The sequence below is a fragment of the Xylocopa sonorina genome, chromosome 12 (assembly GCF_050948175.1).
Source record: "Xylocopa sonorina isolate GNS202 chromosome 12, iyXylSono1_principal, whole genome shotgun sequence".
In the NCBI taxonomy this organism is placed as follows: Eukaryota; Metazoa; Arthropoda; class Insecta; order Hymenoptera; family Apidae; genus Xylocopa; species Xylocopa sonorina.
The window spans coordinates 5,846,138-5,862,722 of NC_135204.1; the positions used below are offsets into that span (position 1 = coordinate 5,846,138).

The 16,585-nt window shown below is 42.8% G+C and overlaps 1 protein-coding gene and 1 long non-coding RNA gene across 2 annotated transcripts in view; both read right to left on the reverse strand.

Annotated features, from left to right (window-relative positions):
• Nucleotides 1-4,081, reverse strand: part of LOC143430014 (octopamine receptor beta-1R) — a 71,211-nt gene extending 67,130 nt beyond the window's left edge. The window contains exon 1 of the mRNA XM_076905969.1: nucleotides 3,327-4,081. Within this exon, the coding sequence (XP_076762084.1) occupies nucleotides 3,327-4,081 (755 nt within the window). The remainder of the gene's footprint in view (nucleotides 1-3,326) is intronic.
• A 300-nt stretch (nucleotides 4,082-4,381) lies between these two features.
• On the reverse strand, nucleotides 4,382-10,478 carry LOC143429974 (uncharacterized). Its single transcript, XR_013102587.1, has 2 exons — nucleotides 10,418-10,478; nucleotides 4,382-4,560 (listed from the first exon to the last, which is right to left on the reverse strand). It is a non-coding gene; the product is annotated as an uncharacterized LOC143429974 (long non-coding RNA).
• Between the last annotated feature and the right edge of the window lie 6,107 nt (nucleotides 10,479-16,585).

Sequence of the window (16,585 nt, forward strand, 5' to 3'; positions counted from 1 at the left end):
AAAATACTTAATTATAAATTTGTTATTTGGTGTGAAATCTGTTGATTTTGTAAACATTCGAGCAGTAACGTTAGTTTCGTTCGATTTGATGCAGATAAAGCGAGTGTTCTTCCGTTGGGTCTGACTAATGACGAGCCTTTTCTACTTGATTCGTCGCGTTCGAGATCAACCGTTCAAAGGCTAAACTGTTCGACTCAATTTCAAATGTAGAATTTAATACCAGAGCAAGTAATTAGCATTTGACTGTATAGAAACTGAGTGATTAACCGTCATTAACGCGTGCAGTTAATTAACTTTGTTGACAAATACAAACATTGAATGAATTCCAGAATTCTATATATACTCATTACTTTTAGTGACAAAGTAATTATAGTCATCCTACAATTGCAACGAATAAAAGCAAAATCTTGCACAAAATATATAAATCATTTTTAATGTCTAAATTATCTTAACTCTCTTCATTTATCACACGTTCAGAATATAATCTGTAAAAGTCACAGACTTGTCTTTCAAAGGTTCAAATAAAAAAATCCTATATCTTAACAAAATAACTCTTCATCTGAAAACCAAAATTCAGTACACTTCGATCACTCTCATTCTTTGAAATTGAGCGAGCAATCATATTTCTTTTCTCGATTATCCTCGTCGATCTTAACCATTTGCCCATAAACTTGCGACGTAACAATTTTTTTTACATTTTAACGAACCGACAAAACAGTACCTCCGCGAATGCAAATGGAGGACTGAGACGATATCCTCGATACGTCGTTGTTTCCACGTCGTCGAGTCGTGCGACCCTTCGAGGACGCACTAGACGTCCTCAGCTGCTCACGCGAGGGCATCAATCTCGCGTGCGGAGGTGAGCAACTAGTATTCCGGTGGGTTGCACTCGCGAGTCGACAATTTCCTCGTTTCACTGACGTGTCCAATTTCCGGGTGGACGTCGGTTCCACGAAAGAAGGAAATCTGCTTCCTGACATGTCCTCTGTCGCTGGACGAGGAACGTCACCGAACACCAGGAAGCGATCGTCTCAACGGAACCCAAAGAAACCGGAAGATATCATCTCGCGCGACCCTTTGCTGCTTTTCAGTGAGATCGAGCAAATTTTTAAATTATTACCACTTGCCAGTCTTGAATGAAATTTGTGGATTTCTTCGTTTTATTAGTTGCTAATAGATCTGTAGTATAGTTTATTAGTCACGAATAAATTTATAGCGTGTCTTGTGTTAGTAAGAATTGCAGAGAATGGAAGAACGACTCGAGATCACGTTTTTCGTTAACTGTTGCTAATTAATTTCGAGTAGCTACGAATCTATTTTCAGCAGAAGAAATCCGTAGCCACTGGTCAGTAACGAATGCGAAAGCGATGCTTCCGCTTATGCAAGCGGAGGCCACGCAGAGATGCGAACTAAAAATGGCGCGCGATGCAATCTCGTGCGCAACGAAACGTACACGTGTGCACCTGTATTAATTAATATCACGCGACGTACGCGATACTTGGCTGGGTGTTGGTGCGCCTGCAACGCGTAACGCAGCCCAGCGTCGCTCTAGCCGAAAACTTCGCAGCGAGCAATTTCGAAGAGAAGCACCGAATGATTATCAGTGCGTGTCGAACGCTCTTGAAATCTCGATGCAGCTTCGAGCTTCCCGTATAATTGCGCGCCTAAATAATTGATGAGATGGCGTGCCAGGGCGCAGTAATGAGCGGGTTATTCGGGAAATGTAACGGCGGCAATACCAAAATGTTATCGGATGCTTCGTTCCCCTAATGAATTCCATCGCAAGTGTCCCATTAGAGATTTATTGTCCTGGGACGAGCTCGAGAACGGAATTATTCGATTCGACAGACAAAACTGTACGAACGATGCACCAAAAATTTAAAGAAATTATCCGTGCAATTGTCAATTGCACGTTTGAAAGTATGGAATATAAGAACGTTAAAAAGAAAACGATGAAAACGATGGAATATGAATTATTATAGTCCACGATCCAAGCCTTTATCGGTCGAAATTGACGTACAGCACTCTATCTTCGCAACATGTATACTCTGTAATCCCCATTTCAATCTGGGAATAGATTTACTTCGGAAGGCGCTTGAAACTGAAGAGAACAAATATGGGAGAGTCGAGGGAGATCGAGAGTGCATTGAAATATCGAGTAGAATGCGTTGAACGGAGAATTCGAAGACATCTCAGATCGCTTGAATTATATACCACGAACGCATAATATCCTGCAAGAATTTCTTAAATCTTGCCCTCTTATTCGCACTGGTTCATAAAAACCACGGATTGATTCAGAACGACCCTCGCAACGCGTACAGAGGCAATAAAAAAAAAAGGGTGCAGGCGATTCGAGTCTCGTTTATAGCTTCGTCCGGCTGTTTTCAACTAGGTGACAAACCACAGCCCCAAGTGCGCGTGGGAATCAGCCTACGCGCGACCGGAAGAACGACCGTGTCCTCGCGAACGTTTACGATTTAACCTTAACTGGAGTAACATCAACGTTTAGAGTCTAGTTGGAAGAGAAACAGGTACACGCGCATTTTATCGTGACTGTCTATCGTTCTGAGTGCGTACGAGAGGAAAGATAACACTCGATCTTTCGCTCTCAATTTTGGTATAACAATTAATACAACAATAACAATAGTTGTGTACGTGTTACAGAATGTTCCTTATCGCGGTGCTATGACCATGATTCCTTCACGTCGCTAGGCGAATGTACTGAACTCTAATCAAATTCACAATTCTCAACGATGGAATGGGAAGGTTGTTCTAAACAACATGTTCTAGTCGAATCGTTATAAACGAACTACGTGTTCTAACCGAACTGGGTGTTCTAAACGAACTGGGTGTTCTAAACGAACTGCGTGTTCTAAACGAACTGCCTGTTCTAGACGAACTGTTCTAACCGAACTGCCGCGAGGACGAAAATGTCGCCCCTCAAAAATGCGTGCAGGAAAGGATGGAAAAGCCAAGAATGAAAAGGATAGATGCGCGGACGTGGAAAGCGAACGTTTCCACGAAAACGCAATGGACCGAAATTGGTCATAAATAACACCAGAGTCAAGGATCTGCTGTACACGACTGAGCAATGCTCAGTCACGATGAACTCCTGAGGAAAACAATTGCTTGGCCTGAATGATGGACAAACCAGACGGATGTCAGGATTATAAAACGCGCGGGGATGGTCGCCAAATGTTAACCTGCGATGACCAGACCTGCGTGAGTCGTGGGAACGCATTGTTATTTAACTCGAAAGTGCGTGGAAACGTAGCCGCCACAGTTCAAAACACCTTCGACAATAAAAAAGAACACCCAAAGCTTACCTATAGAGCATCCGTTCCTGTCGATCCGCCTCCCTGTAGATCTTGTAGTACATCGCGATCATAATGATACCAGGCAGCCAGAAACTGACACTGGAGCTGATCACCGCGTAGAGTTTGTTCACTTGGAACACGCACACGTCCGGGTAACTCCTGCGGAACTCGAGGTGGGCCTCAGTGGTGTACCATCCGGCGAATATGGGCAGGAAGCTCATCACCGTGGGCGAGCACCACACCACGCTCAGCATCGTGCTCAGCCGCACGTTGGTCATGATCAACGGATAGTCCAGCGGCTGGACGATCGCGTAGTAACGATCGACGCTGATGCAGCACAGATGGAGGATCGAGACGGTGCTGAAGAACACGTCCAGCGAGTTCCAGACGTCGCACATGAAGTAGCCGAACAGCCAACGGCCGGACAGCTCCACCGAGGCGTTGAAGGTCATCGCGAAGATCGCCACGAGCATGTCGGCGAGGGCCAGCGAGACGACGAAGTAGTTGGTGATCACGCGCAGCTTCCTGTGCCTCATCACGGAGACGATCACCAACAGGTTCCCAAACAGGGCGCAGAGGATGATGAAACCCATCACTGTGGCCTTCACGGTCAGAAGCAGCACGTGCTCCAGTTCGAGGTTGGTCTCGCGGTCGTACAAGTCCACTGTGCGATTACGTTGGCCAGTGTCGATCAGGACGCTGGACAAGTCTGGCAACTCGGTGGTATTGGTTAACTCCTCCTCCATCGTCTCGTTCAATTCCATTTTGACTGGTCTCTTCGAGTCACCTCTCGTCTGGATCTTCTTTCTCTCGAATTTGTTTCGTTACCGTTCTCGATCGACCTCTTCGTCCCCTTCTTCGACGTCCTCGTCGACCAGGTTGCCTCGAAAATCCTGCCAGGCCATCGAAGAGTAGAGATGGAGTTTCGTTTCGCGGAATTTGCTGGTGATTATCGAATGGTGTATCGATTGGGAGATGTCCATAGAAATTCTGTCGCTGTGGGGGTTGTTGGGGTTTCACGAGGACATTTTTTTCCAGGGCTAGTGAGATTCGAATGCGCGAAGTTGTTGGTTTATTGATGGATGCCAGTTCGGAAGAGTTGGGGACTGTATCGAGGGGTTAGAGATGATCCTTTTCTGGAGACGTTCCAGGAAGTACGAGCTGGATTTTGATGCGACGCACGATCCTGGGAGGAAGATGAGACCAAGCGGTTCGCCGTGTGCTCCTTGGGCATCGTGACGACCTGCGATTGGAAAAGAGGGGCCATTGAAATTGATGGTATCAATCGAGCAGCTCGTGAAATTGTTATTCTAAGTTACACGTAGTATATCAACTATGTAAATTATTCTCAAACTTGTTATACTTGTTTAAAAAAAAAATGTATATCGCTCCAGAGAGAAATGGAGAGAAATATTATTAAGATTGTTACTTAATTCATTTAGATATTAACCTCTTAGACACGGCTGAACCTTGCGCGGGGCTATTTCTCTGTATGGCAGAGTTCAATGTGAATTACTTGTAAATGATACAGAACTGCAATGTGTGAGTACATTGGAATTAAATGTTTGATGATTAGATTATAATTTTTCTTAAAGATAAGAAACACACATTTTAACTGTAACAATTTACTTGAATAATTAATAATGCAATTCAGTATGGTACAATAACCAAAGCTGTATTTTTCTATTTTTACTTCCTCTGTTCGCGTATAGAATTCGAGTTCGATGGTTTTTCCTTTTTCAAAAATCGAGTCGAATCATGAGGAGTTCGACAAGCTCGAATATAATCGTTCCTTAAATCGAGCGTTGTTATCGACAACCGTTCGAAACCGACGCGGCTGTGAAACGTGCCGGATCGCCCGTTCCGAATCGTTCGCGTTTTCTCTATCGGCGAGAAAATTAAATTTCAAATGGAACAGGATTACGCGGGGAATTGGCTGGGACGATACTTTGTCGAAATATCGGCAAACAACGCCGATCGGCAATTCCGCGAAGGGATCGCAACAAATAAAGTAAAACAAATATTGCTCGTCACGGTTCGTTGGACCCGGGCGGAATTGCTTTGTAAAAGTAGCTACGAAAATGGCTGGGAGCGGGCGCGTGTAACAAGCCAATCGATCACAAATCGGCTCGCCTTTCTTTCGACCCGATCGTTTTGATACGAGGCTAATGAAAAAGTGGGAAAATGAGCTTATCAATTCTGCCTTCGACCAACGACGTGCAACGACGTTCAATTAAGCGAAACAAACCGTCTTTTTCTAACATCATCGTCGACGAACGTTCAGCTATCGACGAACGTTGCGTAAAAATTGCGATATTAATATACGATAACGAATGAAACGAGAGGTAAAAAAGGGAGATTTTGTTTTCTTTATTTTAATTGAATTGAAACACGCGCGCGTACAAAGCGTCAAAGAGTTAATGTCGAGTTTTAATTAAAACTGTCCATGGTGTACTTGTATCAGCGGAAACGCGATTTAAAAAAAAAAAAAACAGAAAAAATAGGGGAATAATTTTCGTGAAAGGGAGCGATTCGAAAGACGGGAAATTAGAGCGCGAGAGTTATCTCCGATCAAACGAGAACTACGTCCGCCATATTTTTCTGCATACCCCGCGCGCAAACATCGAGCCTTCTGGGAAATTAAAATTCAACCCCGTTTAGCGGGAGACTAAGAGCAGCGGAGAGTAGGAACGCGAAACAGAAGCTACAGCTACTTATTTCGCTGTTTGCCTTGTTCGATTTGTCGTCCCTCTGTCGGCGGTTTAACTGCATTTTAATCGTAAAGATATTGCTACTCGACGAGCCTTGCAGTGGAACCAAAAGCAGAATAAGTTTCTCGTGAATAAATCGTTCGCACATGAAATATTTATTTTAATATTTAATCATTAAATGCATTGATATAATTCTTAAGAATTTTTTTTGCGATTGTATCATTGAATAATTACTTTTTAATATATTCGAGAAATGAAATTTTTCTACAAATGATAATTAAATTGGTATTTCGATATCGTTACTCTCAACTGAATTTTTTATTAATTTTTGCACGAGATATTTTATCACTCGTCGCTAATAATCGTCCGTCACGATTAACTGAACAGATTTGAAATCGATCCGTCTGAAAATTTCCAGCAAACCCGACACGATGTCCGTCGATTTATTCTCATTTTTCAGACACCATCGTCGATCGACCCCCATGAAACGCCAACGTTCCCTTTTCTCTCAATTAAATCCTATCGCGTCTTAATTATCTCCAATTATTTCCCACAGCATTTTACATTCCACCGTTCCATCGTTAATTGATCGATCGTTCGCTCGGTCAATTAACCCCGTCCATTTTTCAATTCCCGTTCTACACCGTGTTTCGAGGGAGGCTACATCAATCCGTCCAGTTATCGATACACGCGCCTCGATTCGATCATAAAACACACGGTTTCGTCATCTCTGACAATTCGAGATTTTTTCAGACCAACCATTGCAGCACGTCACTTTTTTCTATATCAAAACACACATCCAAATATTTTCTTCGCTGTTTTCAACGCTATACGAGACACATTAAACGCTATGATTTTGTTAAAAAATATTTTATCCAAATTTTTTTACACCAGCCATTGCAACTGTACGTCACTTTTCTCTATATCAAAACACACATCCAAATATTTTCTTCGCTGTTTTCAACGTTATACGAGACACATTAGACGCTACGATTTTGTTCAAAAATATTTTAACCAAATTTTTCCTCCACTTTTACTAAAAATTGTTATCGATGTAATTTGCGTCTCGCATAAAAATATCTGGAGAGACAGATCAATTTTACGAGCGTTCATTTCGTATGAAAGAACGTGGAACGAGACTGTTTGGCGGGAATACAACGATTACGAGTGATCGATAACGAGATTTCTCGGACAAAAGCCTGGAACTCGTTCCAGCGGTTATTCGCGACGACGTTACGACGATCCAGCGTGATAATGATCACCAGCCGAAAATTTATTCACAATTTCCATTTGAATCTCGTTAATGAAACCAATTACGGTGGCGAATTAAATCGTCGCTGGTGATCAATGGCGGTGGTCGCGAGGAGTCGCGGTTCTCTTCCGCGTTCTCTGAGAGGGTATCTTTATTCTCGACGGAAATAACGTAACGTCTCGTTTGCGCGATGTTTCCTGCCGTGGCTCTGAAAATATCCTCGCGTCAAACATCATTTAGCTTTACGAGACGTATCTCGAGACGAGGGGTGTTTCAAAAACGCGTCACTTCCGGCGCAGAACTGGTAGAGATTCGTGAAAGTAGTACAGATTGGGTTCGAAAACGAGGAATATTTTGCTGAACGAGTTGTATTTTACGGAGAGCCTAAGAGAAATTTATAGAAATAGCCGCGAAGAGATCGGATTAACTTTCTGGATGGGATGTGTTTCGAAAATTGAGACTGCTACGGAGAGCTGAGAGATTTTGTGGAGATACTTGAGATTTAGTTAGGTCGGGTCTGAGGGTAAAGAACATTTCGAAAAATGAGTTAGCTTCTGTGAAGACCTCAGGGAATTTAGAGAAATGCATCAACTTTTTAGTGGCAGCTTTGGACGACTCTTCGCTACTCGATTTATTAGAATTGTTGTTATTCAGGAAATTGTTTAGCGAATCAAATTCATGGGTTTTAGAATAACCAGTGAATTTGCAAAAATTGTTAGCATGTAATTTATGATTTTATTATGATTACTAATTTGAAACATTCTGATATAAAATTGAACCAAAAGGAATTATGAAGAAGCTCTTAATACTTTCACAAAAATGTTTTTCCAGAAAGAATCATCAGAAGCAGAAACTACCGTATCTCTAACAATCATCGTTGAGATTAGAAATTCTGAAGCAAATATACATTTTGGTCGGTTCGCCGACAAGAACCATGGATCCCAATCAAGAAGGGACAGCTGTAATTCGATAACCTAGATCGCTTCGTAATTACAAACGAACCTTTCGAGATAAAAAAAAAAAAAGAAAGAAAAGTTCAAAGATCGTTCAGTTCGAGCGCAAAATTCAAATGAAAATTCGAGAAACAAAATTGGAGATTCGAGCGAATCTATTCCAAGTCTTGAATATTATCGAAGCCCGTGAACTTAAGGCAGTTTGAATAATTCATTCGACGGGAGAGCGTTTTGGCAAGTTTAAGAGCGATGATTGAACGCAGTTGAAGCGTTTGAACGCAGTCGAGCTCGTTAAAAGAAAAATGTTGCGCGAGTCGTTGGGCCGGGTAAATTTTCATTAAGATCGTATCCTCGAGCAGAGACGCTGCGCCGGCTGCGGCAATTAGGAGAGCCGTGTATGGCGGAAAGAGGTCCGCCAGGCGCAGAGGAACAGCGTACGGCTTGTTTCGTGTTATAAATCGCCGGGACGCACGTAACGGCCCTTTGCCTTCGTTAGAATATGCAAACTATTCGCGATGAATTTGCAAATTGAACAAGTATTTCAAGCACTTTGCTCTATTTCACGTGGGCGGCGGTGTTCGTCGATATTGTTTCGTTTACGAGTGGTTTTTGCCTCGCCACTTTTTTTCTCACTGCGGCGAACGCTGGTAAAAAAAAAAAAAAACCGCTGGATAGTTGCTGAAACTTCTCTCTGGGGATTTAAAAACCGTTTTACATTTCTAGAGATACCACTGAAACGGATGATTGTGAATCTCGTTTCTTTATACGAAATCGGGCACAATCTTTTAGTGCGTTCGTTGATTCGACTTGCCATTCACATAAAGAGACAATTAATATTTCAATTTCTACTACGATTCCAGTCTAACAGATTTCTAATATTTTACAGTCCGTACAGCACATAACAAATAAAGGAAATTTGCCTCGTGATGAAAAAACTAATTTCTAATAATAAAACCCCCTATAAAACTCCCTAAAAAGTAGGGTACACAAAGCGTCCTCGATCTTTCAGCAAATTGAAAGATTCGATCGTAAAACTGCTACCCTCGTCCCTCGCAAATCGTCACAGTAAACGAACGTTTCTGGCAGTTGCCAAATTGGCGGAAAAAAAAATCCACCAGGAAACTGCTCCGTTTCGTCGAATTACCGTAAAGCCGTTCCATTACTGGCCGATTGTAAGAGCTCCCATTGTGTCGGACATATGGCACGCTTGTACCACTGGTTCTCGAAGCAACAAGACGCGCGCGCCCCGCGCGGAAACAGCGACTCGTAAATCGAGCGGTCCAAGACGTCGACGTCGGAACGTTCGTCTGGCTCCGCGACACGTTTATCTCCAAACCGCCTGCCCCCGTCCTCGTTCCCTCTCCAGCATTGTCAAAGCGAGCGCGCCGTCAATTTCGAGACGCGGTTTCGTCCTACACCCGCGCTGCTACCGGAACACCTGGGCTCCCCGTGCATATCCGCCCGCGCGACTGCAATTCCCCGTTTCGCTCGTGGCGACGCAGCCCTCCTTTATGAAGAGGAACAGCCCCAGCCAGCCGTTTTCACGACGACACGCGGCGAACACCGGGAAACGGGGCCACCGACGCGTACCTCTTTTGATGAACGATCGGTGATTGATGACGTCGAAGGGGAGTCTCCAAGCTCTGCCGCGAGCCTCCCGTGAAAAATGAAACGGAATTCGGAGGCGAGATATAATGGAGTGATGTATGGCAAAGGTTGATGCGGTGTGTAGAGTCAATTGTTCTTTTTTTTTTTTGCTTTGGTTAGCTTGTTTGGTGTTGGAGAACAAGGTTAATTTTACAGGTTTTGGACGTGGAGGATGTTAGAGATTGGATGATTCTCATGTGATTTTGAGATCGAATATTGTTTGTGTTGTTTTTTAAGGTTTTTTTTAGGTACGGTGAGAAATTGGTAATTGCAATTTTTTAATTTGTACGTAGACTGTTTTGTGCATTCTGTTGAATATGCTCGCTGAATTGTTAGTGAAATTAGTTGAACCTTTTGAAACGAAGGTATCACTTGGTGTGGCTTCTCTCTGGTTCTAGTGAAACGATTCTAACAGAAGCATCTTTTGTCAGAAAAGTAGTAACGAGCGTATTCGAGTCGACTAACTGCGCCTGTGAGTATGCAGTATTCATTGCGTATGGAATAATGCCACGTTCCGTGCAAAGGTGAGCAGTTTACCTCAAGGTTCCACAGGTGCGACGGTTGCCTGCATGCAGGGTGCATTGCCGTGTCCGACGTGAATTTTCGTGCCTCCCAAAGCGTTCTTCTCGAACCAACTTCTCGCTTCGATCGTTCGAAAAAAAATGTTTTCACGAGCGTTCCTTCCAGCTTCTTCTTAATCACAGTTTCTTAATTGACTTGAGGAAAATTTTCACGACACACCAACCCCTATTGCATTAGTCTTTTCCAGTAAACGAACTCTCAAGTTAGAACTTCGAAAATTCTCTACTTTCAACTGAATCGTTTATTCTTTCGGTTGGAAGAATCTGTTGAATTATTTCTTACGACTTTCGCGTTGGATTCATGAATTATCTTAGCTACATGATTTTGCTGTTGACTTTTTTTCTGTGTAATTCACGTCTCTTCTAGTTTTCCCTTTTTTTTATTAGAAAGCATGCTATCCTCGTGTGTACCAGTTTTCTGATTGTAGCTAGTTTAAACGAAGACATCGAATTAACCGTGCCAGAGGATTAAGATAAGCGACACTGTGCATTGTTCTTAATTGAAATCTGCGCCCCGTGTAATTAATTCAGAAAGTTTAGTGCCACCTTAGAACATCCTCGTTCGTCCACTTTGACTGCAGCATGACTGTTCTATTATGCTTGCACACTTTCTCGAACGTTCAACTGTACATAAACAATGTTCCATTAACAATTACATTATAATTCGACCATACTTAAACATCTTCAAAGACACCCTTTCATTAACATTATTAACAGTAACAACGTCCCTCGACTATACTCAAACACTTTTCAACACACCCCTTTAGTAACAGTCATTTTACGCATCGACGCGAAACAATGTTCAACAAGAGAAAAAAATTTGTTCAAATCTGAAGCGACTCTTCTCTACCAAACCATTTGAGAAGACACCCCTGTACCAACACTCGCAGCCAATCGCAGTCAATTTACGCTCGATATGTAAAGCGATTTAATACAACCCACTAACGCGACACGGTCCGACACCCACTGGCACCCACGATACATCAGCAGCACCCGAAGTCCCTTGCAGCACAAAACTCGAGCCAACCCCGCGGTTTAGCGAGTTGCACGGTGGTTAAAGTTCACCTTCCTCCGATTCAACCGACCCACCCTCGACTCGCGTACACCGTTACAACCCTAACACCCAAAGCGAGCCACATGCTATGGGTGGCCCAACCAGTACACTCCAGTCTCTCCATCAAAAAAGACCAATCACAGTGAACTTCCTCGATTATTTACCAATCTAAACCACGACTGATGATCAGCGATAATTCTCTTCTAAAAAAAAATCATTAATTTCTATCCTGACCAATCGCGAGTCAGCTGTGACGATTAGACGATCATTTTGGTAGCTGTTTGAAAAGAAAGCTGGTCAAAGACGTTCAGTGGAGACACGTGCCCGCTGATCACTCGATGTTCAGAGATACCCTCGATCAATTCGACGCACGCGAGGCTTTCAGAGGCGGTGGACAGCGCGACGAGGCACGTCCGCTCGAGGAATCGCGATCTCAGTTGAGGATTATGTTTACATCGCGGACTAAATCGGCGATCCGGAGACGCGACGCGCACCGTACGGGCGTACGGACGGCTTGCCAGGCCGCAGTGAACTGTGGACGCACTGGTTTCCCGCTTTCTACCACCCTCCACCAGCCTGGCGGCAGCACCGAGGGTGTCTCTGCACCTAGGCGTCCCCTGCGCGGACGCCACCCTTGCGGCACCCGACGCGCGCGGCACCAGAATTGGCTGGAATTTCGAATAGGTGGGCACCGTTGAAATTTCGGTGTCCAGTTTCGATTGTTCGAACCGCGAGTGATCCGAGGAATTTTCCAGCGACCATTTTTCGGATAGAGAAAAGGACCGCATTGCAATTTGAATGTATTTGGGAGGGATTTTGGAACGCGAGGAATTTTTCTTTGAGTTCTTTTCATGTGGGAGTTGTTTAGCTGAAATTTTTGTTATTTAATGTTGCGGTCGCTGTATTTAAAATTGTTAATAGTTACGTTAATTTTTAATGGCGTCTACTGTATAAAATATTAATTAATTTTTCGTATTATGGTGAGAAAATTAAGATAAAGTGATAGTAAATTAGAGTAGTATTGGAATTAATTGTTGGACAAATTCTACCACACTTTTTTTGCTAGTGCAGAATAGCTGGTAGAATTACAAGATTAAAGACCGTTCTTCTACGTTCTGTCCATTTTCGACAGCATTTCTTATTTATACAGACGGATACATGGTATTGATCTTAGGCGAACTGCAAAAGGTTTTTTCCTTCGACCCTCTTCTCTTTCCTCTGTCTACGTTTTATGAACAAATACTTGGAATTTATTCGCATTAGAATATTCTATTCTCTGAAACGTAAAATATCATCCAACTGCTAATTAATATTCCTCGATAAAATTTTTCTACAAACATTTCTATCCATACAAAAATAAACAATAGCAAATAGAATTTCGGGAAGAATAATTAACAGCATTGAATATACATAAATTAAAAAATAACTTTGACGTGCACCACTAAAAATGATCATAAATCATAATACACAGCGACTTACTCGAATGGAAAACCAGTGTAAATAAACTTTCTCCATTTATACTTCTCCTCGCGTCTGAATTTTTTATTCAAATTCTACTGGATCTCCAGCCGGATAATACCTCGCCATCTGCGGTGTTTCTGCTGCCGCTGCTTTCTCTGATTAATTTATAAAAAGGTCGAGAGACGTCGATATCGATTTTAGGCGGAAAAGGGAATTCTTTTCACGTGGCGGTGAAATTCAGTGGTTTTTCGGGGCTGTTGGTTCGCAGGCTCTCAGAACAGGTCAATTTTTTATGGCCAGGGGTCAGCTCGCACGTGATGGATTCTTATTGGGTTTGAGCGCGCGATGCGTAATTTATGGCGGCTGGTTGGCCACGTTCGAGGCTACTTCGGGTATTACTCGATTCTTCATCCCCGTTTGGCAGTACCGTTCGACTCATTTCGGTCAGAGCGAACGAATCTTACCCTCACTCCCTTCGAGGACCCAAGTGGGTCTTCCACAGGTAGATAACCGTGGTTCGTGGCTCGATTATTTTTTGCTTACAATTCTGAGATGCTCCTGATATTGTTTCTCTCGCTCCTTTCTCTCTTTTCCTCTGTGAAATCGATTTTCTGTTCCTCTTGAAATATACTGCTGGTTTTATTTCAGTGTAAAGTTACTTCGTTCCTTGAATTAAAATTAAGAACTGATCGCAACAAGTTTAACGGATGAGCAATAAATTCTACGATGGTATAAAGTGTCTTATGAAAGTGTTAAAACAGAATTGTTTTTAAAGAAAAGTAGAATGTAAAATCAGTGTATACACTTCTTCTTTTTCTACGAAATTTCCTGAAAGTTTCATTTTTACGAAAATCAATTTTACGTTTATTCGACGAAATCACCTCTTCGATGATATTCCTCCGATCTCTTGGAAAAAATAAACTCTCCATCGACTCTCGCGAGATCGCCTGCCTATAATACGCTATAAAGGCGATTTACTTTAATCGACGAACATACTCTGACTTCGTTTACGCTCGAAGTCGCTATAGAAAAAAAGAGAAGGAAGGAAACAAGAGAAACGGTGGCGCGTGTATCGAGGGGTTTAAAAAAGCGCATAAAAATTTCCAAGGCAAACTTATTTCCACGTATCTCGTGGATCCAGCGCCACGAGCGCGATGAGATCCTGCGAGGGGACGGAAATCTCGTCGCCATCCTTCCTTCCGGTGCCTCGCATCGGCAATAAAAGAGCGCGTCCTCGAAATTCATCGTCCATCGATGCTCGCGCCTTCGCGTTGGTCCCTGAAGCCTCGAAATAGATCCGTGCACCTTTGTGTCGCGGGTCATCACTCGCTCGGGGCGAGTACCGGTCATCCACGTGGAAAACGTTCCGCTTAAAAAGGAGACGCTCGAAAGGAGGAACGTGAGACGCGTGTAAACTCGCAGGACTTACAACTAAATCCAACGATTCATCTTATTCATTTTTATCCAACATCTTCAGGATCTACAATTCTTCGATTTTTCGAGCTTCTTTCGAACAAACTTGAAATTATCAATATTTGACGATTCTCCAATAAGCTATGCAAATAGAAAGCAACAAATTTCGCTCGTTCAGTGATAAAACAGACGCTGGAAAAAAAATTTCGATTAAAGGGTCGACTAGTTCATTAGCTGTAATCTGAGGGCAAATATCTCGAAATTAGGTCGCTCGCAAGCTTGCTTTAACGCGTCAAATGCCTCGTTCGACTCGCAGATATTTCTAAAGTTGAAATATTTACTAAACCAAGCAAGAGAATTTCTATTTAGATGGCGCGTCAAAGTTTTCCTGCTCGCGACTGTCGTCCTGGAAGCTTCGAAGGCACCCGCGACACCTTCGACGGAAGTTCTCCGACGCGTCAGCGCAAACGACGATGCCGATAATCGCAAATAAAGGGTTGGCTTTCCGATTGCACAACGCGAACCAACGGAAACAGCTCGTTGCCGCTGTCGCGGCTTTTACGAGCGAGACTCGCGTAGAAAGTGTGTTTCGTGATCCAATTTATCTAATTGACTTCCGGAAGGAGTTTGCTCATCCGTGGACGTAGGAGGGACCTTGTATTGCTATATTGCGGGGATGTTGCTTGGGACACGTAAAAATACGATTGAAAGTGAACTCAGTGAGATTTAGCTGATTTAGTTTTCGTGGAAAGTGCGTGGCAAAGAAGAAAATGAACGGGTGAAGAGACGTGACCATCGATTTTGGTACTCTTGTGGAATTGAAGGTAGAATGTAGAGGATCGCAGTCGTGAATTGGAATTTGATAGTCGCGTGCAGAAAATTGCAAAAAAAGGTGTAACCAGAAGCTGAAATGAAAGGTGGAAAATGAGAAATGGAAATGGAAATGGGAAGTAGAGAAAGGGACACGGAAAGTAGAAGTTTAAGGCTCGCATCTTAGGTACTTTGAATACAGAAGTACGTAGTCGAGAAATAAAAAGCGGGAGTTACAGTACGAAACTTGAAAAGTGAAATTTTCGAATTCGAAGCTGAATATTTGGTAGCTGGAATTTGGAATTTCGAGGACGATACGCGAAACCACATCGATAGGGGGTGAAACGCGAGAGATGGAATATAACAGATGGCAGATGACAGTTCGAAGTTGAAACTTGTAACTTGAAAGTTGGAGGGTGGAAGATAAAAGGTGGAACACGAAAGTTTCGAACTTCACAACTATGAACAGACGTTAGAGCAAAAAAGAGCTCGCAAGCCCTACGTGATTGTCTACAAAACTTTCTCAAAAATATCCACAAACTTCATGGATAAATTTACCTTCAATTTCAGTTTTCACATTTCTCAATGGACTTCGAATTACCATTCTATTTGATCAATTATATACAAAGCTTTCGATCCTTCGCACCAAGCATAATTTCACTAAAACCCAATCATTTAAATTAAGATAGAATAAACATTTTCTTTCTTCCATCGCAAAGTAGTATCCACTCTAAATAAACTACACTCTATCATCTACTGTGATTTCCTTTTCGTACCACAAATAAAATTCGAATTCATTACATTTTTACACAACGACTGATAAGAACTACAAATTTCGTTTTCATTCGTACAAGTATGATAACAAGCTAAGTAGAACGAAACGCAAATGATTCTCGTAACAGCTAGAAATGTCCTCATAACAGCTACAAATGTGTAAAGCGCAGAGAAACAAACCGACTTAACAGAAGGGGGGTGAGAGTCGCATACCATCCCTGAAATTATTACACGGTTTATAATTTCTAATTCGTCGAATCCATCGCAATTCCAGCCTGCTGGTAGATTGAATGGGGGCTCGTTAAACTCTGGGCAAAGGCTCGATGGAAAATGGATGTACGCGGGCGCACAGTCGTATCACGAGTCATTTATCAATTCGAATTGGTCGCGGAGTTTCGAGCGAGTCGAGCGAATTTATCGCTAGCCTGTGCATCGATTTCCGTCCGACTATCGGTCTGATGTTTCAATCGTCGAATTGCAGAATTCCTCCGGCGGAACAACGCAGTCGCGATATACAACGTGTTCCGTTACACCACGTACGAATTTCGACGCTCGGGCTCTATAGTCGAGGCAAAAATGAAACGAAAATCAAGAGCAACAAAATCGCGTACG